The 25,814-nt window shown below is 42.7% G+C and overlaps 2 protein-coding genes across 2 annotated transcripts; both read right to left on the reverse strand.

The window, feature by feature from the left end:
• Positions 1 to 1,608: 1,608 nt before the first annotated feature.
• Positions 1,609 to 6,877, reverse strand: LOC136577539 (gamma-crystallin-3-like; the record flags this gene model as incomplete). The annotated part of the gene is made up of 2 exons (XM_066577448.1): positions 1,609 to 1,884; positions 6,629 to 6,877. Coding segments are annotated over 2 exons (525 nt in total), but the record flags the coding sequence as incomplete, so codon positions are not given.
• A 9,174-nt stretch (positions 6,878 to 16,051) lies between these two features.
• On the reverse strand, positions 16,052 to 21,140 carry LOC136577897 (gamma-crystallin-3-like). Its single transcript, XM_066577814.1, has 3 exons — positions 21,135 to 21,140; positions 17,233 to 17,505; positions 16,052 to 16,355 (listed from the first exon to the last, which is right to left on the reverse strand). The coding sequence occupies exons 1-3, from the start codon at positions 21,138 to 21,140 to the stop codon at positions 16,080 to 16,082; spliced, it is 555 nt and encodes a 184-aa protein (XP_066433911.1). The 3' UTR covers positions 16,052 to 16,079.
• Positions 21,141 to 25,814: the final 4,674 nt, after the last annotated feature.

The following is a 25,814-nucleotide window of genomic DNA, read 5'->3' on the forward strand; positions in this document are numbered from 1 at the left end:
GTGCTGGCCGTAAAAGAGACATTTTTTTGTGTGCAATAGTAAGTGCAGGGACTGTGAGAAGAGTGAGAGGAGCTGCGCCAGGCAAGTTGAGAAGTGGGGTAGATGCAGAGCTGCAGAAGAGGCTGCTGACCATGAGAGGGAGCGCCTGGAGGACAGACAGTAGGCCAAGCTGAGTCAAGTGCTGGACTATGAGGAAGGTCCTGGTGTCAGTGTCTGGAGTCAAGAGGGAGAGAGTAGCCATGTCCCTGCTCTAACCTGGTGGGACAGCTGAATCATTACAAGGGATCAAGGAGAACTATGGTAGAGTCGCACCCCCGACACAGGACAAGCTTGGGTCAGCAGCAATTGCAATTCCCATGCAGAAAACCATAAGTGAGGCCAGCCTCAGAAGCAGGGGTGTAACTAAAGGCTCAGGGGCCCTGATGCAAAACTTGAGCTGGGCTCCCCCCTCAATTTGTATATGTACCCGTACCCATACCTAAACCATGCTGCACAGAGACATACCTTGAAGCTTCTGGGCCCCAATGCAAAACCTGTAACAGGACCCCAAACTATAATGCTTTATTCATAGTACTGGGCTCCCTATATGGAGAAGAGAGGCCTTATGGGCCCCCTAAGGCTCCTGGGCCCGGGTGCAACCACATCCCCTGCACCCTCTATAGTTACGTCCCTGCTCAGAAGGGGACACTGGGTGTGCACACTAAAAAGGAGTATACTCAGTCAGCAGAACTGCTGTAGTAGATAGGGGCTATCACTAAACTTTTGACAAATTGCTGGTGTATACGGACAGAGTCACATGTTAACAGGAGTATCGAGTGGTTTCCTAAGGGGAGGCTGTGAGTATATATGGCAATTGGCCCTCTTAATAGACTGCATTAGAGTGTTGACCCTGAAAGAGAGACTGCGTATTATATTTTGCACTCTGTATTTTCCTGAAACAATACTGATATTGCCGATTGTTATCGAGACTGCTCACAAGTTATTAGTGTTATTTCGTACTGTGCACAAAGTAATATTACTACTCAGATCCAGTTGTAACTAATGACAAGGTATTTGGAGGTAAAAGTTTAATTGCTTAACCATTATTGCCATATTATTATTATTGTCATTTCTATTCCTGTGTTTATAAATAAATATTGGGATTTTCTAATGTTAAAAATGCATCGCACAAAAATTGCAAAGCATAAACTTCCAATGCGCTTTGGACATTAACAAGTCCAATTGACATTTGCATTAAAAAAAACACAAGTGTGTGGGAGCCCTTACTGTCTATTATGGCAGTACAAGAGGATGTTTACATGGAGCAGTTTTGATTCTGTTTTTGCTTGCCATTTTGGGTCAAAAGCAGGAATGCAGAGAGAACTGTTCTTTACACTTTTCTCCTGTTCAGTATCGATTTCTATATTTGACTTACAAAATTCATTCAGAAACTGCACCAACATCTCATTGTATCCGCAAGGCCCTATCAGAAAAATTCAGTGTTAATAGATTTACAGCTATTGTTTTTGAGTCAGGGAGTTGGAACCCATTTAAGAAATTAGTATCATAAAGACATTTTTGTAAACACTTTATTAAGGTAGCAAATTAAATCACTTAATTTGCCTAAACTTAGTAGAAATGATGGACTCGTCTGAGGGAACCAATCCTGGCATTGGTGGCTCCCCAGTCACTGAAGCTTCTGTACTCTCCAGGTCTCAGGTAATACTGACGTCCTCTGTAATTGGGCTCGTCATAGAACATCCAATATCCATCATGTACATGGGCAGAGTGAATATCATTGAAGCGGAATCTCTCATGGACATGAGGACAATCTTCAGTGAACTCCATCATTTGTCCTCTGAAGTCTTCTCTCTCATAGATATTGATTCGGAATGATCCTTCATGCTTTTAAAAGAAAGTACCATGTGTGAAAAAAACTCATGATATGTGGCAAGGTGCACAAAAAACGGATTAGAAAAAAACATCAAAAAGTCATATGGACAACCAAATGGTACCAATAAAAGAGTACACTTCGTCCCACAAAAAAAAAATCCAAACAGCATCATAGATGGAAAAATAAAATGATGTTAGGGTATCTATTTTAGGGCTCTTTCCCACGAGCATATATCGGCCGGCCGATATACGCTGTGGTCTGATGCATTGGGTTCCAATGCATCAGATCACATGGCCATATTCCTGAGACGTAAAAGTGCCCGCTCAGGCCAATATAGCACCGGGCATTTTTACGTTGGGCCCAAAAAATGTTCCTGGAACTATCTTTTGGGCCGGAATACGTTGGCCGCTGCATGGGCACCTATGGAGCCCATGGCAGCGGTCAAAGGGGGGAGGGAGTTTAGCAGCGTGGCTCTGCTCTCCTCCCCCTGTGCAGGCTCACCTCTGCTCTTCTCCCAGCTCGTTCTTTGCAATAGGAGGGGGCGGGATGAGGGGGAGCTAAGTGCTGCCCCATACCACCTCCTCCCATTGCTGGCTGCGGACAAGGGGCAGGATGGGGCGGAGCTAAGCTTCCGCCCTCTCCCTGCCCCATGTCCATAGCCAGCAATGAGAGGAGGCGGGACAGGATGGCACTTAAGCTCTGCTCCTGCCCCGCCCCCTCCCATTGCAAAGAATGAGCGGGGAGGAGAGCAGAGGTGAGCCTGTGAGGGGGAGGGAGGGGAAAGAGGCGATGGCATGGTGACCTCGGTGCATATGCATGGAATGGGCGTGAATGGGCACACAAACTTTAGATTTTTCCGCCAATTCACGAGCTTCTATGCCCTAGATGATAGCGTATATCGGCTGGCCGTAAAAACGCCGGCTGATATACACTCGTGGGAAAGAACCCGTAGTGTGGAGAAGTGTGAAAAAGTAGAAAGATATTTAAAAAACCATATAAATTTGTTATCAACATAATCGTATTGACCTACAGAATTAAGTTAACATACTATTTACACCACACAGGAAAATAAAAAAATAGACCAGAATTGCAGATTTTGTTAATTTTGTCTGCGGAAAAAAATACAGAATACAAAAGTGATCAAAATGCTACCTGTTTCCAAAAATGGGATAAATGAAGACTATAGCTCATCCCACAAAAAACAAGCTCTCATAAAGCTTCATTTATAGAAAAAAAAATGCTGTGGCTCTTTAAATGTGGCAACACAAAAGCAACTCTTTAAAAAAAATAGTGTTTAGCGTACAAAAATAGCAAAGCATTAAAACTGTATAAACTTGGTGCCGCTGGAATTGTGTTGACCCAATGAAAAATGTTATCGCATTATTTTTTCTGCATGCTGAACGCCATAAAAATTAAATAAGAAAAGCTATGGTGGAATATTTTCCCAATCCCCTCCACAAAAATTAATAAAATTTGACAATACATTATATTATACCCAAACATGATGCCATTAAAAAATACAACTTGTCTCATAAAAGCCCTCAGATGGCTATGTTGAAGGAAAAATTAAAAAGTTATGACTCTAGGATTGTGGCAATGAAAAACCCCCTGAAAAATCAGTTAGCCATTAAGGCATAAAATGGGCCTGTCATGAGGGTATTGAAAAAATGTTGCCTGATCATAGAGAACTTACTTTATGTAGGCATATGGGACAAGGAAGTCCACAACTGTACCCCCTTAGATCCCAGCTGTTATCTCCAAATGCCGCCTCGGCGCAAAATTTGTGATCATCACAAGGCCTCTTTCTCTGCTGTTCTGTGATCTGCACCTCCCCTCTTTGCCTTTAAGATCTCTCTAACTTACTCTAGAACTCTTTAACCCAACACATCAGACAGAATCCCCCCTTTTAAACTTTAAAGCATAACCTAAGGGTATGTTCAACTGTAGCAGAAGTGCTGCAGATTTTTCGCCGCAGAAAATCCTGCAACAAAATCTGCAGCATTCCGGCATTAAAAACAGAGTCAAAATCTGCACTTTTAGGGCGCATTCACCAAGCGTGTGTGTGTGCCGTACATAGGTGCACACAAAACCGCGCACCCACATATGTGCACTAACACGCGCGAATGCAGGTCAGTGCCCATTGCCTTCAATGTGGCCGCAGCTGCTGTCGGCGTCCCCATTGAAAGCATTGGGCTGCCGGGAACCCCTGCAGTGATTTTTGGGTAAGGGCTTTATTATATAAGCTTTATATAAGGCCCTCCCTGAAAATCAATCCCTGTTTGTGTGAAAAAAAAAATTATATATATATATATACACACTCACCTCTCCACCGCTGCCGTGTAAATATTATCCACAGGGAGTCCCCTTGTCACTGAATACTGTGACAGCATTGTGTTCAGTGACAAGGGGACTCTCCGCAGGGAGTAAAAAAATCCTCTGTAGATAGTAAAGAATCCCCTACCACAGCTGTGGCAGAGGATCGCGATGTTCTCCTATTGCTTTCAATGGGACCAGCACTTCTGCAGTCCCACTGAAAGCAATGGGCTGCTGGCAAGCTCTGCAGAGATTTTCCGGGAATGGCTTTAAATATAAGCCCTTCCTTGAAAATCATCCCTAGAGTGTGTTAAAAATTTAAAAAAATTATACTCACCTCTCCTCAGCAGCTGGAGCTGAGGCACGTCCAGCCTGTCTTCTCCCTGCACTGCTCTGAAGTTTTTTCAGATCCCCGCCTGCTGAAAGGGCTGTATCTGATTGGCTGAGCACTCAGATAATCACAGGCAGCTCTCAGCCATTCATTGAATGACATCTGAGTGCTGCCTGTGATTGGTCACAGCACTCAGCCAATCACAGGCAGTGCTTGGCCATTCATTCAATTCAATACTCCCCGCAGGGATGAAGAAATCCTCTGCCACAGCTGTGAAAGGGGATTCTTTACTCCCCGCTGGGGAATATTGACGCACACCATGGACCTATGGTGCACACATGTCCTATGTTTTACAGGTATGTGCATTTGTACACCTGTAAAACACGGACATGTTAACGCACCATAGGGAACCGGCGATTCTAATAGGAGCGTGTTTTTATGCGCACAATTGTACGCACATAAACGCGCTTGTGTGAATCCATCCTAAATCAGCTCCTCTCACCTTGCAATCAGCAGCCCCTCACTGCAGTGCATAGAGGAGCCCTCACTCAGCAACCCCCACTATCGCTGCAACTGTTAGGTGATGCGCCCTCTTCTGTATCACCTGACTGGCAGCCACCGTGCTTGATAGCGATTGCTAGGAGAGAGATGTGAGGGCTGCTCTGTGCACTGCAGTGAGGGGCTGCTGATTGCAAGGTGAGAGAAGCAGCAAGCCGAAATCAGCTGCGGATCCCAATAATGCATGTTTTGATGCCGAAATGTTGCAGAATTTTCTGCTGCGGAAAACAGCAGCATTTCTGCTACGTGTGAACATACTCTAAGGTAACTTGAAAATGTAACAGAATATTCCGCAAGGTGCTGTGGAATATTCCACTGTTAAAATCTGCACAAATGATTTCCACGTTTATCTGCGTCTTTTTTTTTAAGTGGATTTTTGGGTGGTTTCACATGCAGAATTTTCCCTGTCAATGTGGAATATCCATGTGCGGAATTTGAACAAGAAAAATCTAGTTCTGTGCGATTCTGCATGAAACAGCTGCATGTCAAACTTTTTACATTTCTGCTTTGAAATTACACATGCACATTTTGCCCATTGACAGAGCAAATTCTGTATGTGGATCCGAGTGAAGATATGCACCAAAAAGATTTGGATTTAGATGCACATTTTAGAGGCAGAATTCACATGGAATTTTTCCATGTGGAATTCCACCTTATGAACATATCCTTAAAGGGGTTCTGTCATAAAAAAAAAATTCTATACTTACCTATTCCTCCCCCATCAGTCTCCTTACCTGATCTTCACCTCCCCTATCTTCTCCTGTCTCCTGCAGTCCGGGAAGGGGGGGGGGGGGGGGGTCACCTCACCTCCAACTGGCTGATTCCTCTCCTTCCTGTGAGGTTATGTGCATTGGTTGGCAGTATTCTGCCTGCTAGCCAACGTACGTTACGTCACAGCTCACAGGCCAGCAGGGGGAGAGCCAATCTTCTTCAGAGATTGCTCATGCGTGCTGTCTCTTAAATAGATTACAATTCCTTCCTAGGCAGTGAACACTACAGCAGATGGATGTGACCTTCACGGACCCGGCAGGAAGAAATATGAGGAATGCCAGCTTCATAACAAGACAGCTAACATGCAGTGAGGTGACTCTGTCTCTGGGGAAGCTCAGTCATGAGAAGATGTGGTAAGGATTTTGACAGGGATGTATAGAATTTAGGTAATATAGAATTTTTTTTTTTTTATGACAAAACCTCTTTAATGTGGATTTTGATGCTGAACAGACAGGAAATTAGCATCAAAATTTGCATACTAGATAAGTGGATTTTGGTGTAGATTTTATACAGTAGGGAAAGGGTTATCTCAAAGTTTTCTGAAGAGATGAGTTTTTAGGGTGCTTTTACACATAACAGAATATTTTGGTGTGGTTTTTAACTTGAAACCAGTTGAGTATCCACAGCTAATCGGCCTGCCACTCCTCTCACTTCATGATCAGCAACCCCTCATTGCAGCACAGTAGAATATTCAGTGTCATCTTGCAGAATATTCCGTTATGTGTGAAAGCACAGTAAAAACATATTATTGCACATCTTTGGATGATAAGTAAATACACTACCTGAGGGCTCAGACGACAAGACCTAATGGAGTCATTATATCCCATCCATTGTTGGAAGTCAGGATACTCTCCTCTATGAAGAAAGTACTGGTGTCCTCTGTAGTTGGATTGTTCATACAAGATCCAGTTTCCACTTTCCACGCGGATGGAATTGCAACGTCTAAAATATGATGTCAAGTCGGGACACTCAGAGTTACACTCATAAGAGCGTCCCTGGAAATTTTTATCTTCATAAAAGATTATCTGATAAAGTAAAAAGAAAATGAATGTATCCCATTAGTAGTTATTGAAGACAACTCAACTAATCGGCTATGTCTAAACACTATGGATTTGTTGTAAATTCTGCAACAAATTATATTTAAGTGCTAGAGAAAGGGGTTTTTCACAGGTCAGTCCACATATAGTGGAAAATAATCTGCACAGATTTTAAGGCATGTTGTAGACTTTAACCCTTTCCAATCCACTGTCTGACGTCTTCCTACATTCTGAAATTGGAGTTTGCACAGCTCCAATGTCAGAAGATGTTCGACAGGGTATTCTTACCGTCTATTGCCAGCCATTCTGCTGTCGACACCTCTCTGGCGCACACACACTGGCTTTAGCCGGCAGATGGCACTGTTGTATAACAGCAAATAAAGAAAGCCTTTTAGGAAATCTTGAATCCAAAATTGGATTGGAAAGGGTTAAAATGTCATGCAGTGTAATAGGAAAATTACTCTGTAAAGCCATGGAAAAATTAGCATACACCACATGCCGATTTTGATCCAGGTATTAAATTAAAAAAATGAAAGAGTTGCTCAAACCATCGTTGTCTCTATCTTCTATTTCAGTGCTCCCCAACCATGGTTCCTTGGAAACCTGGAGTTCCCTGGAACGCAGTCAGGGGTTTCCTGGCAGAAAGTTGATCTTCAGCTCTTTCAAAGAAGCTTAAAGGGGTTGTCCCGCGCCGAAACGGGTTTTTTTTTTTTCAACCCCCCCCCCCCCCCGTTCGGCGCGAGACAACCCCGATGCAGGGACGTACAGAAAGCTTACCGGAGCGCTTACCTTAATCCCCGCGCTCCGGTGACTTCTATACTTACCTGTGAAGATGGCCGCCGGAATCCTCTTCCTCCGTGGACCGCAGCTCTTCTGTGCGGTCCATTGCCGATTCCAGCCTCCTGATTGGCTGGAATCGGCACGTGACGGGGCGGAGCTACATGGAGCCTGCATTCTGCACGAGCGGCTCCATTGAAGAGAGCAGAAGACCAGGACTGCGCAAGCGCGGCTAATTTGGCCATCGGAGGGCGAAAATTAGTCGGCACCATGGAGACGAGGACGCCAGCAACGGAGCAGGTAATTAAAAAACTTTTTATAACTTCTGTATGGCTCATAATTAATGCACAATGTATATTACAAAGTGCATTAATATGGCCATACAGAAGTGTATAGACCCACTTGCTGCCGCGGGACAACCCCTTTAAGAAGACATTTAACAAGTCTGAGGCATCAGGAGAACAGGGGTCCTTTGACCTCAGTTTGCTGATGCAATGCAGCAGATGCCAGTTTCTTCAGTGCAGAGGTAGCTGCTTGCTTGGGTCCTGACTTTACTGGAGGGAGCCACATGCAAGGGAAGCCCCATCCCTCTTGGTAAGCTGATGCAACAAGATGGTAATTGACTGTCATTGATTATGCTGAGATAAGTGCAATGTTCATGTTGGTATATTTGGCCAAATGGGATGTTTAATGGACCTGATGTTGTCCCCTTATGCGGCCATGATTATCACGGACACAAAACAGGACAAAACAAAACCACTGATTTCAATAGGATTTCAGTGGTTTGGTTTTCACTATCAGGATTCTCGCCTGGGTGAGAAAAGACAGGACCTGCCCTATCTTTCCTGCATGTAGTGAATATTTTCAAACTCCTCTGCTCTGACGCAAAGTTTGAAAAGCTGGTGAAGGGGAAAAAAATTTCCCTCGTTCACGCGCAACTACGCTCCATGCTGCTCCTGCTTGTCTGAATCCACCCTTAGGCTTCTTTCCCACGAGCGTATATCAGCCGTCCGTTTTCATAGCCGTCCGATATACGCTATGTTGGGAGAGATAAAATTGGTGAACGGGCGCACAAATCAAACGTTTGTGTGCCCATTCAGACGGCATGGGTCCCGACGCATATGCGCCGAGACTACCATGCTGTCGCCCCTTTTCCCTCCCTCCCCATCGCAGTCTTACCATTCTTCTCCTTCCCGCTTGTTCTTTGCAATGGAAGGGGCAGGATGAGGGCGGGGCTAAGTGCCATCCCATCTCGCCTCCTCCCATTGATGGCTATGGACAAGGGGCAGGGAGAGGGCAGGAGCTTAGCTCCACCCACGTCCTGCCTCTTGCCCACAGCCAGCAATGAGAGGAGATGGGCTGAGTCAGCGCTTAGCTCCGCCCCTGTCCCGTACCCTACCATTGCAGAGAGCCAGCGGGGAGGATAAGAATGGTGAGCCTGCACGGGGGGAAGAGAGCAGAGGGAGGGGGTTTAGCAGCCACGCTGCTAAACTCCCTCCCACCTGAGGCTGCTGTCGTGGGCTCCCGTAGTTCCAGGACTATCTTTTGGGCCCGACGTAAAAAAACGGCGCTATATTGGGCTAGCTAGGCGCTTTTACGTCTCAAGAATACGGTCATGGGATCTGATGCATTGGAAAACGGTTGGCTGATATACGCTCGTGGGAAAGAAGCCTTAGCTGGACAGCAAGCCTTATGGGGCTTTATGTGTATGTTGCCACAGTTATAGGAGTGACTTATCTGCTATAACAGATATTTCTCAGGTTGATATACTGGTAGACAATGTTTCCTTCATCCTATAAATGGGTAGAATCACTCTTTTACAATCATAGTAACCAAATTTGTATAAAACCACATTCAACATTACAACAGTGATTTCAAAACTTTATGGATAACAATAGCAAATTTTTGGTTTACTTTTACACTGGTAGAAGTTTTCGGCGCCCCGCACTAATTTCCGGCTAAAATCTGCACTGCTCCATGTGGATTTTGATGCAGAATGAAAAAAAAAGCCTAATTCTGCTCACAACTCAATTTGAAAATCCACAATGAGACGTGTGGATTTTGGTGCGGAATTGCCGGCGGTGAATTAAGGTGCAAATTTGCTTTGCGGATTGTGGAAAAATTCCGCCCGTGTAAAAGGGCCCTTTTAATGCTACCAGAAATGAAACCTATAAAACAAACATTTTTAATCTTAGCAATAAATCCGCACAAATATAGCAGAATTAAATGGTCTCTAATTATCTTGCTCAATAGATCAACATTGATTTACCTTTCCCATAGCTTTGGTCTGTTCGCCTTTAGCCTATAGCAGTAAATGACACCAGCCAGGGGCTTTTATACATGCTGACATTGCCCCCACCAGAATGAACTGCTATTTTAAATCTGTCTAAAAGCTGTTTGGGGTGTGTGTAACTTTTGTTACAGTGTTTTGCTCGCATTATCGTACAAAAGCTCCACACAGCACACCCTAAGCAAAACAGAACAAAACCCTTCTCCATTATTCTAGCAGATGAATGGAGTAAAACGTGTACGTGGTGCATGTAAGGATCCATAGCATAAAACTGAAACGGGGGTAAAGCAGAGGGATTGCACAAATCTGTATTGTTCTAGGAATAACAACTGATGAAAAAACTTTTGCCTAGCATATCTGATAAAGCAATGCTGCGTTCACTGTTTTTTTTTTTAAGGGGCAGAAAAACCTCTTGGTTTCGATGATGAACCCTTTACTCTCCCTTTACCTTTTACTCCCCCTTTACTCTCTGCATTTAATGCCAACAGATGTTTCTATAGAGGTTCGTCAGCCTTTTTTTCTAACCAATTATAATTCACGAAAAGTTATTAGAATTGCAGACTCATTGGACCTAAATAAAAAAGTCCAGCTGCGGCAGCCATTAGATTCTTGTATGTGCTATAAAATGCGTAAATTAAACCGGACAAACACAAACATTTTTAAAAGATCAGCATTCCCTAGGGTCATAGGCACAGGAACAATTAGGCCTATGTTACACAAAGTATTTATGCAGCATTTTGCGAGCACAATATGCAGTGAATAGAAGCCATTGATTTCAATGGGTTTGTTCACATAAGTGTATTTGGCACATATTTTGTTCGTGCAAAAAAATACCCAGCATGCTCTACTTTCCTGCACATGTAAATAGCACATATTAAATTAATTATACTAATTACAATGAATGGGAGCATGGCTGCATGTTTGTTTATGCGCATAAATGCGCATTATTTGTATGCGCAAAAAGTACAGTAAAACATGCACATGCGCACGCAAACATACATCGCCCATTACACAAATACACCATGCATGGAATCACTGCTGCACTGACCAAAATCTTCACTCTTCCCTGTGCAGACTATTAAGGGCTTATGCTTATGGACTCATTTTCAAACAAAATTTGCAGACTCAGTATACAGAGAACAGAACCTGTTGATTTCAATAGGCTTGTACACATAAGCATGTGCAATTCTTTTGTACAAAAATTAGCAGCATGTTAAATTTTCCAGTGCATTTGCGCAGGAAAATAGAACATATCAAACGAATTAGGCTAATTAACCATTTCATGTATGAGACCGTGGCTGCAGGCTTTTTTGGGGGCGAAAGTACAGTAAAAAACGCAGTTGCACGCACAAATACCCAATGCGCAAAAACATGGCACAAGCATGTGTGCAAATAGGCGTGTGCTGATGGGAATCTGACCTGGGTGTGCTAATGACTGAAGCTTGTAGGAAAAAATGGTCCTAAAAGGCTGCAAGTGCAGCCCATCAGTTAGTTCTATCACAGAAGTGTTAAGGGCTCAACACCTCGGGTTCTGCTGATTCCAACAATATTTTGCGTTGGCACTGCCTGCATGGTGGATAATACATTTGCAAGGTGCTGATTCCTGTTGCATAGATATACACAGAAGACGCTGCACAAATGAAAATGAGAGTGAACGTCTTGCTGGGACTAACGATGTGAGTGAAAGCGGACTGCTGAACGTGTTCCATAAATCGTGAGTGCACTGTGTCCCCTGGGTTCTGTAATGTGTGAAATCCCTGGCCAGGCTGAGGGTCGTGGACCCTGTTGGAGTACTCGAAAGGTGTGATGCTACCATATGGCGTTGAACATGGCACCATACTTGCCAACATGGCCTTGCATAGTCATATATAGTCAAGTGTAAGTAGCTACTGAGTTTCCACATGAAAATGGCAGAAGCTAGCTGGATGTGGAATCCCAGCAGCTGCTAATCTGATTGAGGGTTCTGTAAAGTAAGATTAGAGCCCTTAATGTATATGGTTTGAAGCCATTTAGTAGAGAGTTGGCAATTTTATCCAGATCAGCCATATTTGGACAGGCATAAGTTTACACGTGCCTTGCTGCTGTCACTTTGGAGAGACTGTCATATATATATAATTTTTTCATGTAGACTGCCAAAACTAATTTTTTTTACTAAGTAATAACATTAGTATATATTAGTGACTAGGTCGGAAGTAGTCCAGAACCCTTGTGATGTCAGGAAATCCCACTGTCAAAGGAGTAAAATAAGCCCTAGCTGCATAAAAAAAACAAAAAAAACCCCACATACATCACCTAAGAAGCACTGTCAGCTCCGCTGTGTCTTCTCTCCAGTCCCTGACCAGAAGAGATGCCTAAAGACAACTGCCGGGGACCGGGGAGACAGCACTTCTTAGGTGATGTATGTGTTTTTTTAGGGTTTTATTATGCAGCTAGGGCTTATTTTGGGGGTAGGGCTTCTATTTCAAGCCCTCCACCCCCGATAATCCTCGCATGTGGTGCTACAAAATTGCATGATTATCACCCTGTGCTACTCAATGATGTCATTGAATGGCTGTGATTGGCTAACGCAGTGCCAGCTTTCATTGGCTGATGCCGCCTGAGTTAGCCAATCACAGCATTAGCTTTCTGGAGGCGGGGATTTCAAGCCCCGCATCAGAAGGCAATGCTCTGTCGGCGAGGAGGAGGGAGCGACAGCCTGCAGCAGCGCCGCAAAATGCCACGGGAGGTGAGTATTGTTTGTTTTGTTTTTTCTACTGCTTATACCTTGCATATAAGACGACCCCCGACTTTGGAGAAGATTCTCCAGGGTTAAAATGTCATCTTATACGTCGGTATTAACGGTATGTGTACACATAAAGGAGCGTTAGATTCTCCTTAGACTGCATGTACCAATGTCCCTCTGCAGAATGTGCCACCCCTCCCACTCTTCTCACATAGGACCGAAAGAATGCTTACGCCAAATTTCAGGCTTGTTCAACACCAGGAAGTTACATTACATTGGGGTGCACTTACTTTTACAATTAGAATTGAATAATCTAGTTGTGACCTTTTACCTAAAAAAATGCTGGTGCCAAATTCCATGCTTGTACAAAACCAGGAGATTACATTAGGGGACTTGTTATTTTGTATAGCGCCAACTTATTCTGAACCCCTTAAGGTAATTAATTTATTATTCTCCAGGAAGCTGTGTTCTAATTTTACCGACCTCGGAAGGATGGAACGCTGAGCCAGCTACCCGAACTATGCGGGGAACCAAGAGCTTAGGACTGCATACTGCTGCCTTGACAGTCTGCACCACACAAGGCCCAATTTGCTTGTAATGCACTGTGAAGTTTCATTACATTGGGGTGCACTTACTTTTGCAATTGTCATTAAATAATCGAGTAGCAACCCCTTTACTTTTCATATTTAGGACGCAAAGAATGCTCCTGCCAAATTTCACGCTTGTGCGACAACAGGAAGTTACATTACATAGGGGTGCACTTTCTTTTGCAATCACCATTAAATAATTGAGTTGTAACTAGAGATGAGCGAGCACCCAAATGCTTGGCTCCGCGTTATTCGAGTCGAGCTTTTCGTAAAATTCGAGAGCTCTACTCGAGTAATGAACCCCATTGACTACAATAGGAGACTCGACCATTTTTGTATGTGGGACGCGGGTCCTGAGCTTTTTTTTTCTTAGTTCGTATGTTCTCTCTCTCTTTCTCTCTCTCTCTCGCCAGCCAGCCAATCTTGATTCCCACACATTACATACACACAGCACATTACACGCACAGCTCTCCTACATCCTAATTCACAAACATCACACACACAGCTCTACTACATCCATCCTGACCCCACACATACAGCACATGACAAACACAGCTTTGCTACATCCTGATTCACACACACAGCTCTACTATATGGTACATCAATTATGATCCCAACACATTACACACACAGCTCTACTGCATCCATCTTGATTCCCACACATTACACATACATCTCTACTACATGCATGCTGACAACACCCATCACACACAGAGCTCTGCTACATCCACATCCATCCTGATTTGTCACCAGACTCCTGGATACAGTGATGAGCCCCTGGTTATCTGATTCCTGACTCCACCCACACAGGTGATCACATGATGGTAATGTCATCACAGGTCCTGGTAGTAGCTGCTGTCGGCTTATCCAGTATACAATACTTTCTACCAAACTGCACAATGGCTTCTCCCACAACAGTGATATCACTGCAGGTTCTTCAGCCCACCGGATCTCATTTACCAAACTACACAATGGCTACTCTCACAGCAGTGACATCACCGCAGGTCCTTCAGCCCACCGGATCTCTGAGCTGATGGTAAGTCGGTGTCTCCTGTCAGGACTGCTGAATTGTATCTGAGATAATAACGGCTTAGTTGTATTTTAATTTTGTTATTTTTGTCCTCCCTTTTCAAAAGGCCTAACTGTGTTGTTCTCCTGTCAGTTAGGCTCTGTGTTTTATATATGTTGTAGGAACTTCAATGACGTCACCAGGGCCGGAGTGATGATGTCACCAGGGGGTGGGGCAATAATGTCACCAGGGGCGGAGCATGAAAAGCACTCACATAATAACTGACAAGCACATCATCCTGGTTCCCTACATAAATGTCGTACATGTTTGTCTAGGTGAAAGTCAATAATTGCTAAAATAGTGTCTACCCCTTTCCTCCTCCGGAGTGTTCCCCTTCCAGGAGCGGTTCCTGGCAGATAACATAGACTGCAGGAGTGGTGCCATCCTGAGATTCCTCCCTGACACCAAATCTCTTGTCTTGCCTGCACTGTAAAGACTGTACTTAAATTGCCTTGTAATTGTTGCTTTGCAAGTTTACTAAAGTAAAGTTTATACCGGGCCCTAACCATTCCCAGGGACCTGAGATACTAAAGAACTGTTTGTCTGTAATTATTCTCTACTGATAATTATACCAGTGTGTAGGAACAGTGGTGTCACCCGTGATAACTACTACCCCAAATATCCTGTTTATTGGCATTCCCTATCCTAGCGGTGTCTCCGGTGGTCTGCAGTTATACTCTGGCCTTCGCTGCCTGTTATTCCTCAGGGAAAGTTGTCTGGTAAGTGGCGCAATGACAAGCCATCACTCAACCCCCCCCCCCCCAACTCCCCACGTATGTCAAGTGTGTGGGGTCTACCTATGGGACGCTGCAGTTTGACAACAGCTTGGGGAGTCAGCTGATTGGTGGGGTTTTGGATGATTATATATTGATGACTTGTTGGTCATCAATAGGATAAGTTCCAAATGTCTTGGAATAGCCCTTTAAACATGTCACCCATTATACTTGTGTGAAACACTTGAATTAGGCCAATAGAGTTTCAACTTCTTAATGAAAACAAGGTATTTGCCATTTACAGGTAACAAAGAGAAATCTTGAAACTGGTGAGGAATTGAAACATTACTTTTAATCGTGAAACAATTATACCTTATCTGTATAAGGGCTCATGTCCACAGGCAGGTTTGAATTCCAAAGTCTGCGTAGGGCACCTGTGCGGATGATCCGGAGTTCAAGCCGCCTATAGAAAATCATGAGCACCCGCAGCTTGATTAAAGCATGCGGGTTTGCTTTCTGGACCTTACGGTCCAGAAAACAAATCGCAGCATGCTCTATTTTGTCGCGGATCCCATGGGGACAGCTTCCATTGAAGTCAATGGAAGCTGTCCGATCTGCGGCACACCTGGAACTATCATTCCAGGTGTGCAGCAGGTCACGTGGGAAAAGAGGAGATTTAAAAAAAAACAAAAAACTCCACTGCGCATGTGCCGTTCAGTTGGACCGCCCACATGCCGGCGCGCCCACCCACATGCACAGAGAAGATGATGGAGGACCCGCACGCATCCGGATTGGTAAGAATTGTCCTCATGACGTGGGCAGGATGGGTTCCTGCAGCAGGGCTCCCACCCACGGAACCAGACCTGCCCATGGAAATGAGGCCTAATACTACAAAACCTTTTTAAAATTCAGTTACAAATGTTGTTTTTTTGTTGTGGTTCTTGGTGATAATGAATTAATGTAATTAGAGTAATAAGAAAATACTATATTTTAAATGCTTTATTTCATGGTAACTTAAATAACAAGATTTATGTCACTTTAATAGAAATGGTGAACACGCCTAAAGGAGCCAATTCTTGAGTTCATGGCTCCCCAGTCAGTGAATCTCCTGTACTCTCCTGGTCTCAGGTAATACTGACGTCCCCTGTAGTTGGGCTCTTCGTAGAACATCCAATATCCATCATGCACATGGCAAGATTGTATGTCACGGAAGCGGAATCTGTCATGGACATGAGGGCAATCTTCATTGAACTCCATCATCTGTCCTCTGAAGTCTTCTCTCTCATAGATATTGATTCTGAACGAGCCTCCATGCTGTTAAAAGAAAACACTATGTTACTAAGTTAAAGAAAGTACAAACAAATTCCATTTCTTTTTGTTAATCTTGCCCCAGATCATAAAGCACAACATATGACACACTGTCCTTGCTTGCTGTAATACTTATTACATACATTATGGATCTCCATTCAGAATACTGACGCACACGCTCATGTGAATTTGGCTTTATATGCTGGGCTGTCATACTGAATATTTAAAGGGACATCAACGTAAAAACTGAAGGCCTAGCCATTGAATAGGCCATCAATATCTGATCAATGGGTGACAACTTTCAAGACCTCCACTGACCATCTCGTGATAGTGCTGCGACTCTTTCAATGCTTATACCACCAGTATTCTGGTTTGTACCTATATAAAATTTGTAGGGGTATGGCTCTTTCCACTCCTGTCGATTAGCTGTTTGAAGAGGTCAAAGTGCTCCACTAAACAATGCATCTCATTCATTATTTACCAGAGACAGCTCTGTACGTTTAGTAGTGGCTGCGCTTTGCATTGCAGCTCAGTCACATTCCCTTGAATGGGACACAAAGTTGTAGTAGTATGAAATACTGGAAAAAGTACGGAGCTGTATCTGGTAAACAATGAAATGAAAACTGCACTTGTCAGACTGCTGTGAACCCTTCCAGCAGCAGATTGGCATAGGTGCCCAAAGTCAGATTCCCACCAATCTAATATTGCTGGCCAATTCTAAGGATAATTGATGAAATTTCCATGAGTCTGTACATCTGCAATTGGCATGTATGCTGTTCCTTGTTATAATGATTGCTCTTACGGTCATCTTCCTCTCTTTGTCTTTAGAAATGCACAGGATGTATAGACAGCTACTGAATATAATTGTATTTATATACTTTACCTGGGGGCTCAAGCGACAAGACCTAATGGAGTCATTATAACCCATCCATTGTTGGAAGTCAGGATACTCTCCTCTATGAAGAAAGTACTGGTGTCCTCTGTAGTTGGGGTGTTCATACAAGATCCAGTTTCCACTTTCCACACGGATGGAGTTACACCTTCTGAAGTAAGATGATAAATCCGTGCACTCAGAGTTACACTCATGAAAGCGACCCTGGAAGTTTCTGTCTTCATAAAAGATGATCTGTGAAATATAAACTTTGGATGAATATATCTTATAGAAATAGCATTAGAGCGGAGGTGTCACCTAAAGCATTTTGCCATAGTAAATAAAACATTAGATGGTGTGTCCTTGGGGGAGGGCGGGGTACTGTGCTCAGGCAGCATAAACCGGGAGATAGTTCCCCTTTAATTAACATTAGTGTGCATTTGATTCCATGCAGAGACATAAAGAGGTGCCTCCTACTGAGGTATTCCTCTAGGGGAGAATATCTATGTATGTGGGGCATCTAAGGGGGCATATATGGCAGCTTACAAAGGTCATGTGGCTCTATAATGGAGACCTTTATTACTTCTGTGCATTCCTATTTAGGCTCTGCAATGTTTATATGCGCATAATATTCGCTAGTCTTTCTTCTTATTAAAACTTTTTAACCCCTCCCTACCCCCACCCACACCCTAATTTTCCTGGCATACAGTAATAGTAAAACCTGCATCACTTCTTCTTCGAAAGGCTTTCATAAATTTTTGGTGGTCTTATTAGTGTACTCTTCTGTTCTATAAAGAAAAATGGAATCCTAGCTAAACCATTATGAGCCAAATAAAGTGACCCTCTGGTCCTGGCAAACAAAGAAGGTCAGACTGCTTCTCTGACTACCTGATTAGTATGTATCATTAGTCTAAGACAGTGTGAAGCACTGGCCAGTCAGATCAGCATGTAGTGTTTTAGACTACCAATGCATACTAATACATAATGTGCATCAGGTAGTCAGAAAAGCAGTGCAGCCATCTTTGCTTGTTCCGGGTCACTTGAAAAAAAATCAAATCAAGTAAGATCATAAAGAATCCATCATCTATGTCATGTACTCTGTAGGGCGGAAACTACGACATCGTTGTCAACAGAGCCAAACCTGCAAATATCTTTTTGGCTATTCTACTACTCTAAAGCGAAAAAAATCTCAGCCCTAATCCCAGGATTAGTAAAGAAATGTGTAGCGATAATCCCAGTGTTTTGTTGCCATATGCTGTATATCCTTCTATTAACCCTGAAGCAGACATTATTATGGCTTTTTGTTACTTTATATTCTCTAATTCTTGTGCTTATTGTGCCATTTGATAATCTTAGTAGACAAAACACAACTACCCAGACTGGTTTAAAGGGGACTATCAAAAAACTAATTTCGATGATGCCAGAGCAACAAACAGTGCTTGATATAAAAATCATGTTTGTGTGTTTTTGAATGAATCCTTTTTAGTTTTTAAAGTAAACACTCTTTATGGTCTATTGTACAGAAAGTCTTCAAAGACATTCAAGCAATGATGGCAAACATACATTGCCATGAGAAGTTCAAGCAGATCTCACAAAAATACAACATAAGAACAAAAGATGTGAAAAATATTACAAACAACTAAAAAAATACCGGTGAAGAAAATTTCTCCTTAAAGCAATAATTGGATATTAAAGTTAATGTTTTTTAATTATATATTTTGTGTCTTTTTGGTTTTTCCCCCATTTCTGGTTTTGGCTTAAAAAAAGAATACAAAATACTGATCAAATACTGAAGTGTGAATGAAGCCTTAATGTGTAATATATTTTAAATATGAAAATTAATACAATATTCCAAAACGAACTTGTATCCCATAGAGAAAATAAGTAGAATACAATAATTGCACAATAGCATGATGAGTGATAATATACACATAATTGCTATTTTGTTCACTGAGCAATATTTAACACTAATATATACAAATATTTACCTTTCCCATTTTGCTTTTTAAGGTCTGGTCAAGTCCACTGCTATATGGAGGGAAGCAATGGTACTTATATACTTGCGCTGCTGTATGGAATACCTGCTGACTGCTGACAACTAATCAGAACACATTTCCCGTTTTAAACCTCAGCTGTTCATTTTGTTACTGCCTTTACTGTGGCTCACACTATTGTACAAAAGTTTCACTTAGCACACCGTAAACAAGACAGAACAAAACATATTCTTTATTTTCTGGCTCGTGAATGGACTACATTTTGCATGTACTGCAGGTAAAAATCTATAGGATAAAAGACACTACAATCCTTTCATTGTGTTGAAAAAACAGTATAGCATGTGCGCTGATAGCCATTATATAGCTATTGTGTTTTGCTTTCAGTGTTTAAAATACCTCGGTTTCACTGTGTGTGCAGTATATGGCAGCATATGTCACGAATTCTGTTTATTGTGGCATTATTTATATATAGTATACAATAGCACAATCTGTATGTGCAGTGACATTATTTATATAGTATATTCATTATTACTCTATTGAAATAGTATCATCCAGTGGCTTTATGTCTGTGTACATTATATGGTGGTGGTGGTATTTTTATATACAGTATATGTTGGCCTTATTTGTGTGAATAGTATATGGCGTATTTTATACAACAAATGGTGGCATTATTTGGATGCTTTGTTACTGTAAGGCTGGGTTCACACTGGGCGTATTCCCGCCGGAAATCTCGCGGTTTGGCCGCAGCAAAAACCGCGAGATTTCCGCCGGGAGAACTGCCGCGGAAAAACCCGCGGCCCGGCCGCTCGCTCTTCCGCTACGGCCGGCGTTCCCATAGAGGAGAGTGCGGCCGCGGCGGAAATAAAAAAAAGACATGCTGCATATTCCAGCCTAAATTACCGCAGCGGATTGGCCGTCCCGTGTGGACGAGATTTCTGAGAAATCTCGTCCACATGGCTGGCTAATCCTGAGATTAGCAGCCACAGGCAGATTTGCCGCAGTGAAATTCCACGCGGAATTTCCGCGGGAAATCCGCCCTGTGTGAACCCAGCCTAAACATACCAACTAATTTCTGGCCCCTGATTTGTATTTATTTTACCGCAGCCCAATATGCTCTTCTGCTTTCATTAAAAGAACTGTGCACATTATCACAGATGCAGGTTCTGTGTATAAGGGCTCGTTCAGATGAACATAGTTGTCAGCGCACAGAACACGCTTCGTGTCTGCGTATCATATGTAGTCCAGCATGTAGCGCCACTTCATGCTGTAAAATTCAAGACTCAAAACAAACAGGCCCCGTTATAGTCTGTTTGTTTGATCCATATGGCCAGGGAATGCTGCCACTCTGAACAGAGCAGGAAAACAGAATCCGTTAGCACTAATGAGAATGAACTCTAATATGTGTAGTGTATGTGCAGCTAATATGTAGATCTGAGTCATGTATGTAGTGCAAAGGCAGCAAAACATCTGTAAGGGTGCGTTCACATGTGACAGATTTTGGTGCTGATCTGCAGCAGATTTCACCCTTTCAACTGAATTCAAATCAAAAGGGTGAAATCTGCTGCAGATTTGCAGCAAATTGGTGACATGTGAACACACCCAAAAATGAGCCTCTGTCTTGCTTCAGGCAGAAGGACAGCTCAGTGTTACTGTTAGGTTAAAGGGGTTTACTGACATTTTAACCCCTTTCAGGACTCGGCCCTTTTTTTCCATTTTAATTTTTTTCCGCCCTACATTTAAAAAAATCTTAACTCTCTTAATTTATTAATCAATGTAGTTGTATGGGGGTGTATTGTCGTTTTTTGGGGGACGAGTGGAGTGAAAACTCTAAGTGGAGTGAAATGGGAAAAAAAATGAAATTCCGTCATCTTTGGGAGGGGGTGGGGGTCTTGTTTCTATGGCCTACACACTGCATGATACCTTCATTCTTCGAATCAGTACGATAACTGTGATACCAAATTTATTTAGGTTTTTTTTTGTAATACTTTTAAAATATCTTTGGAAGAAAATAAAAATTTTCTTCCGCCATCTTCTGACAGCCATAATTTTTTTTATTTTTCCGTCGACATAGTTGTGCGAGGGCTCATTTTGTGCCGGACGTCCTGTAGTTTCAATTGGCACCATATTGGAGTACGACGTTTTGATCGCATTTTATTACATTTTTTCTTGGAGACAGAGTGACAAAAAAGTTAATTTCTGGCGGGTTTTTTTTTACGACGTTCACTGTGCAGGGTAAATAATGCAATACTTTGATAGATCGGACTTTTACGGATGCAGCAATACCACATAAGTTTTTTGTTTTACTATTTAGATTCTTTGATTATTAATATGGCAAAAGTTATTTTTTTTTACTTTTATGACTTTTTATTTTTTTAATAAGGCCCAATGTCCAGGGGCGGAATTGTCTTGCCGAATCCGCGCAGGGAACCCGCGTGATAGATGCGCAATTCAAGCCGCCCATATGAAAACAAGGGCGTCCGCACCTGAATTAAAGCATGCAAATTTGTTTTGCGGATCTGCTGGTCCGGAAAACAAGTCACAGCATGCTCTATTTCAGTGCAGTTCTCACACAGACAGCTTCCCTTGAAGTCAATGCAGACATTTGATTCGCTCCGTGGACATGAGGCCTAATTATTAAAAGTTTTTAAAACTAATTTTTACATTTTTTTTAGTCCCCATAGCAGACCAAAACTCCATACATATCCTGAAGCTGCAGTACGTCACTGTATGTCCTATAGAATTAAGGGGTTAAGAGAAGTTGGGGGGGCCCCAAGATAAACTTTTGCACCCAGGCCCATGAGCCTTTAGCTACATCCCTGCCTGAAATATAACCCCCGAACCAAGTTCATGTCAAAAATACAACACGAAAACCTAGTTCTTGCCATTAGAGATGAGCGAGCGTACTCGGAAAAGCACTACTCGCTCGAGTAATTTGCTTTATCCGAGTATCGCTGTGCTCGGGTCTGAAGATTCGGGTGCCGGCACGGAGCGGGGAGCTGCAGGGGAGAGCGGGGAGGAACGGAGGGGAGATCTTTCTCTTCCTCTCTCCCGCCCGTTCTCCCCTGCTCCCCGCTGCGACTCACCTGTCAGCCGCAGCGGCACCCGAATCTTCAGACCCAAGCACAGCGATACTCGGATAAAGCAAATTACTCGAGTGAGTAGTGCTTTTCCGAGTACGCTCGCTCATCTCTACTTGCCATAAATTTAGCTCGTGAACCAAGATCATACAATAAATACAGCCCAAGAATCGAGATCATAACATAAGTACAGCATCAAAACCAAGCTCTTAACAAATAAATCGCAGAACCAAGCTCAAACAAATACAGTACCAGAACCAGCTCATAATATAAATGGAAGATGAACACCAAGCTCATAACATAAATGCAGCACCAGAGCTAAGGTCAGTACATACATTCAGTACCAGAACCAAGCCAATAGCATAAATTCAGTACCAGAACCAAGTTCATAACATAAATACATCAGCAGAGTAGGTACAGATAAATCACTTCCTACTCTCTCTAATCTCTTCTCTCATCTCATCTCTTCTTTTTTCCCATCTCGTGTCATTTCCTCTAATGCGCTGCGGATTAAGTTGGCGCTATACAAATAAAGATTATTATTATTTTATGTGTTCTTCATCCCCGCGGTGGTCACGGCAGCGGCGGAGAGGTAAGTATATTTTAATTTATTATTTTTTTTACACTAAAATCTTTCTTTTTCAGGGAAGGGCTTATATGTAAAACCCTTCCCTGAAAAAGAATGTAGGGGTGCCAGCAGACCATTGTTTTCAATGGAGCCACCGGCAGCAGCCGCGGTGCCATTGAAAACAATGCATGGACCTGCATTCACGCGTGTTTTCACATACATGGGTACGCACCTATGTACGCGCAAAAACACTCTTGTGTGAAGCTACCCTGAGACTGAGTGAGAGGAACCGTCAAGCAGCGCTGAGCGCTTTTTTCAAATGTGAGTGTTGACCGGTAGAAAGCTGGAGAGAGAAAGAGAGTGGCCAGGAGCAGAACCCCACAGATAACTGGGACTGTGGACTCATCTGTCATCCTGTGAATCCTCGATGTCACAGCACTGTTGTGCCTGCATTGGTGTCCTGCTGGCTTATGTAACGTTTCGGACTGTAACAATTTATTGGAGTAAACGAGCTCTACCGTTCCCCTTTTTTCTTGGAAAGTTATCCCTGTAAGTCGACTATTTTATTCAAACTTCTGGATTCACCGCAGAGGACGGCAAGGGTGGCGTCACGAGTGACAAAGGACTGAGGTAAACCATGTATTAGGTTTTTCCTGTAAAACTCCCCCAGCAGTAACATGGGCAGGTCCCTTGCTACCTACCCCCAGGGGAGGAGATGGTAGAGCCCTGTGACAAGCCCTCAATCTAGCCCACTATCTCCTCGGCTCCTCAGGCGCTGCAGTGTAAATATTAAAATATTACTAAAACAGTCTGAATCAGCAACAGGTTTTGTTGCCACATGGGGTAACATATGTGTACAGCAAGCGATCCCTGACATGATGCAGGTTGTCTCATGGTCCTCTCCAGTCTCAGGTTTTTGTTGCCCAAGTCTCCTTCAGTTCAATCTCTCAGGCACTCTTGGACTATCTTCCTCTACCTGCCCTTCTGACTTCAGTGGCTCATAGGAAATTATGCTTGGACAAGGACATTGGCTTGTTTTTGACCCGGTGGCAATAACCCATCTCTCTCTCTACAGTGTCAACTTCCATCTCTCTCACCACATGCCCGGAACTGGTCTATGGCCCATCTTTCTGCTCTGGTTATGGTGGAGAGGGAGGCTCCTTCTCTTCCCACATGGAATTTTTGTAATCTGCAACCATTTGCAGCTCACTACACATCAAATTAGCTGTGTTACCAGCTTATCTTAACAAGTATTCTTAAGGCTGGTGTGCGTTAATGGGCTTCTCTATTCTCTACTTTGTTGGAGCAGCAGAGGCTGTTCATACCAGCATGAAAAATTGCTTGTGGAGGAAGTGAACTACTCCGCTACCTTATACCTCCTCCACATGCAGATTCTCCTTTATCTCTACATTGATACTACCTGTGTGTGCGATTTCTCCCACATCCCTCTGCAGATTCTGCTCTTTACTGCTTATCCTTTTTTGATCCATTTTTATATAATCTCCTCTTGTATGTGCTGATACACACTAATGCGTCTGTATGTGCTGCCTGCTAGCCTTTCAGTTTAGCCTAAGGGCTCCTACAGATGAGCATATAGAAAAATGTGCATGCTTCAGCGCAACGTGATTTCTGCTATGAACAAGGTTGATTTGCGCACTTGTCTGCGCAATGTACTGTCCTTTTTTGCGTAACCCAGGCCCCGTTCATATGTGAGCACAGCACCCCCTGTCTTGATTTAAAAAGCTTATGAGATTAAGATGTGTTTTTTCTCCACGGTTTTGTGCTGTATTTTGCGCATCCCCTAAGGTATTGCATGTGATTTTCATGCTTGTATGAAATGATCGCTAAGCAAACAAATTATCATTCATCATTTGATTGTTGGATGTGTTCACGGAACGATTATTGTTCAAATTCAAATGATCTAGTGTTTTGTTTTTTTAAATGATAATCGTTCCGTGTAAAAGCACCTTTAAGTTCTCACCTCTCTGTAAGGCAGTCGAACTGCCTCCTACCAATTAAAAAGAAAGGAAGGTGATGGAGCAAACCCAAAAGTGTCTGAGGCTTGAGTCCCAACTGCATGACCAGGACTCAAACAGCCTCGAGGACGGTTATAGAAAGTAAGTGGTGGAGGTGCTGCCAGCCAGGTAGATCCTCCAATGGTGGGCGGACTAAATATGCGGAAACAAAAATCTGGTATCTGGGCGCAATTCTCTATTGAAAGTTGAATGTTCAAATATTTAACTTCTTTTTTAGTTAATGAATTAAAAGTCAGCAAAAGATATGCTTTTCAGGGTGAAAACCTTCATCAGTCAAGCTGGGAAATACTAGTATACAAAAGGATAGATTAAACAATTACAACATACAATACGTATATTATGAAAGAGGAAGCAAGTGTAAAAAAAGACGGTGGGGACACATACAAATATATATATATATATATATATATATACATATATATATATATATATATATATATATATATATAAAACAGTCAGTGGATGGGTTATATGCTAACGGTAAGCTACACAACGAATGGGCAATAAATATATAAATCTATATATATACGTACATACATGCATACATAAAAGCAATTGGCCAAAGTAATAGTGCAATGAGGCAAAAGTAAAATAAAATACATGAATATCTAGACAAGCATTAGTAAAATGTTTACGTAAAACAAAAAACGTCTGAGTGTATACATAAATTAAATATGTCTGATGGCAGAAATAGCAGTCAAAATGTGGACAGTAATTTATATATATAAAACTAAAAAATGCATACATTTATATAAAAATGAAAAAAGAAAGAAATGTAAACACACACATAGTGTATATATATAAATTGTGAGGTACTGAGGGGCGTGATAGTGGATGGTCGCTACATCGCCCCTAGGTTCCGCTATAATGCCTAGTAGGGCTGGAGGAAGTTCATGTACCGCTGTTTGAAACATGAAAA

This window comes from Eleutherodactylus coqui, chromosome 8 (genome assembly GCF_035609145.1).
Source record: "Eleutherodactylus coqui strain aEleCoq1 chromosome 8, aEleCoq1.hap1, whole genome shotgun sequence".
NCBI classification, from domain to species: domain Eukaryota; kingdom Metazoa; phylum Chordata; class Amphibia; order Anura; family Eleutherodactylidae; genus Eleutherodactylus; species Eleutherodactylus coqui.

Coding starts and splice junctions, on each gene's coding strand:
- LOC136577897 (XM_066577814.1), bottom strand. Junction 16,356..17,232: donor CTTGTCGCTTGAGCCCCCAG/GTAAAGTATATA, acceptor TTCTTTTAACAG/CATGGAGGCTCGTTCAGAAT.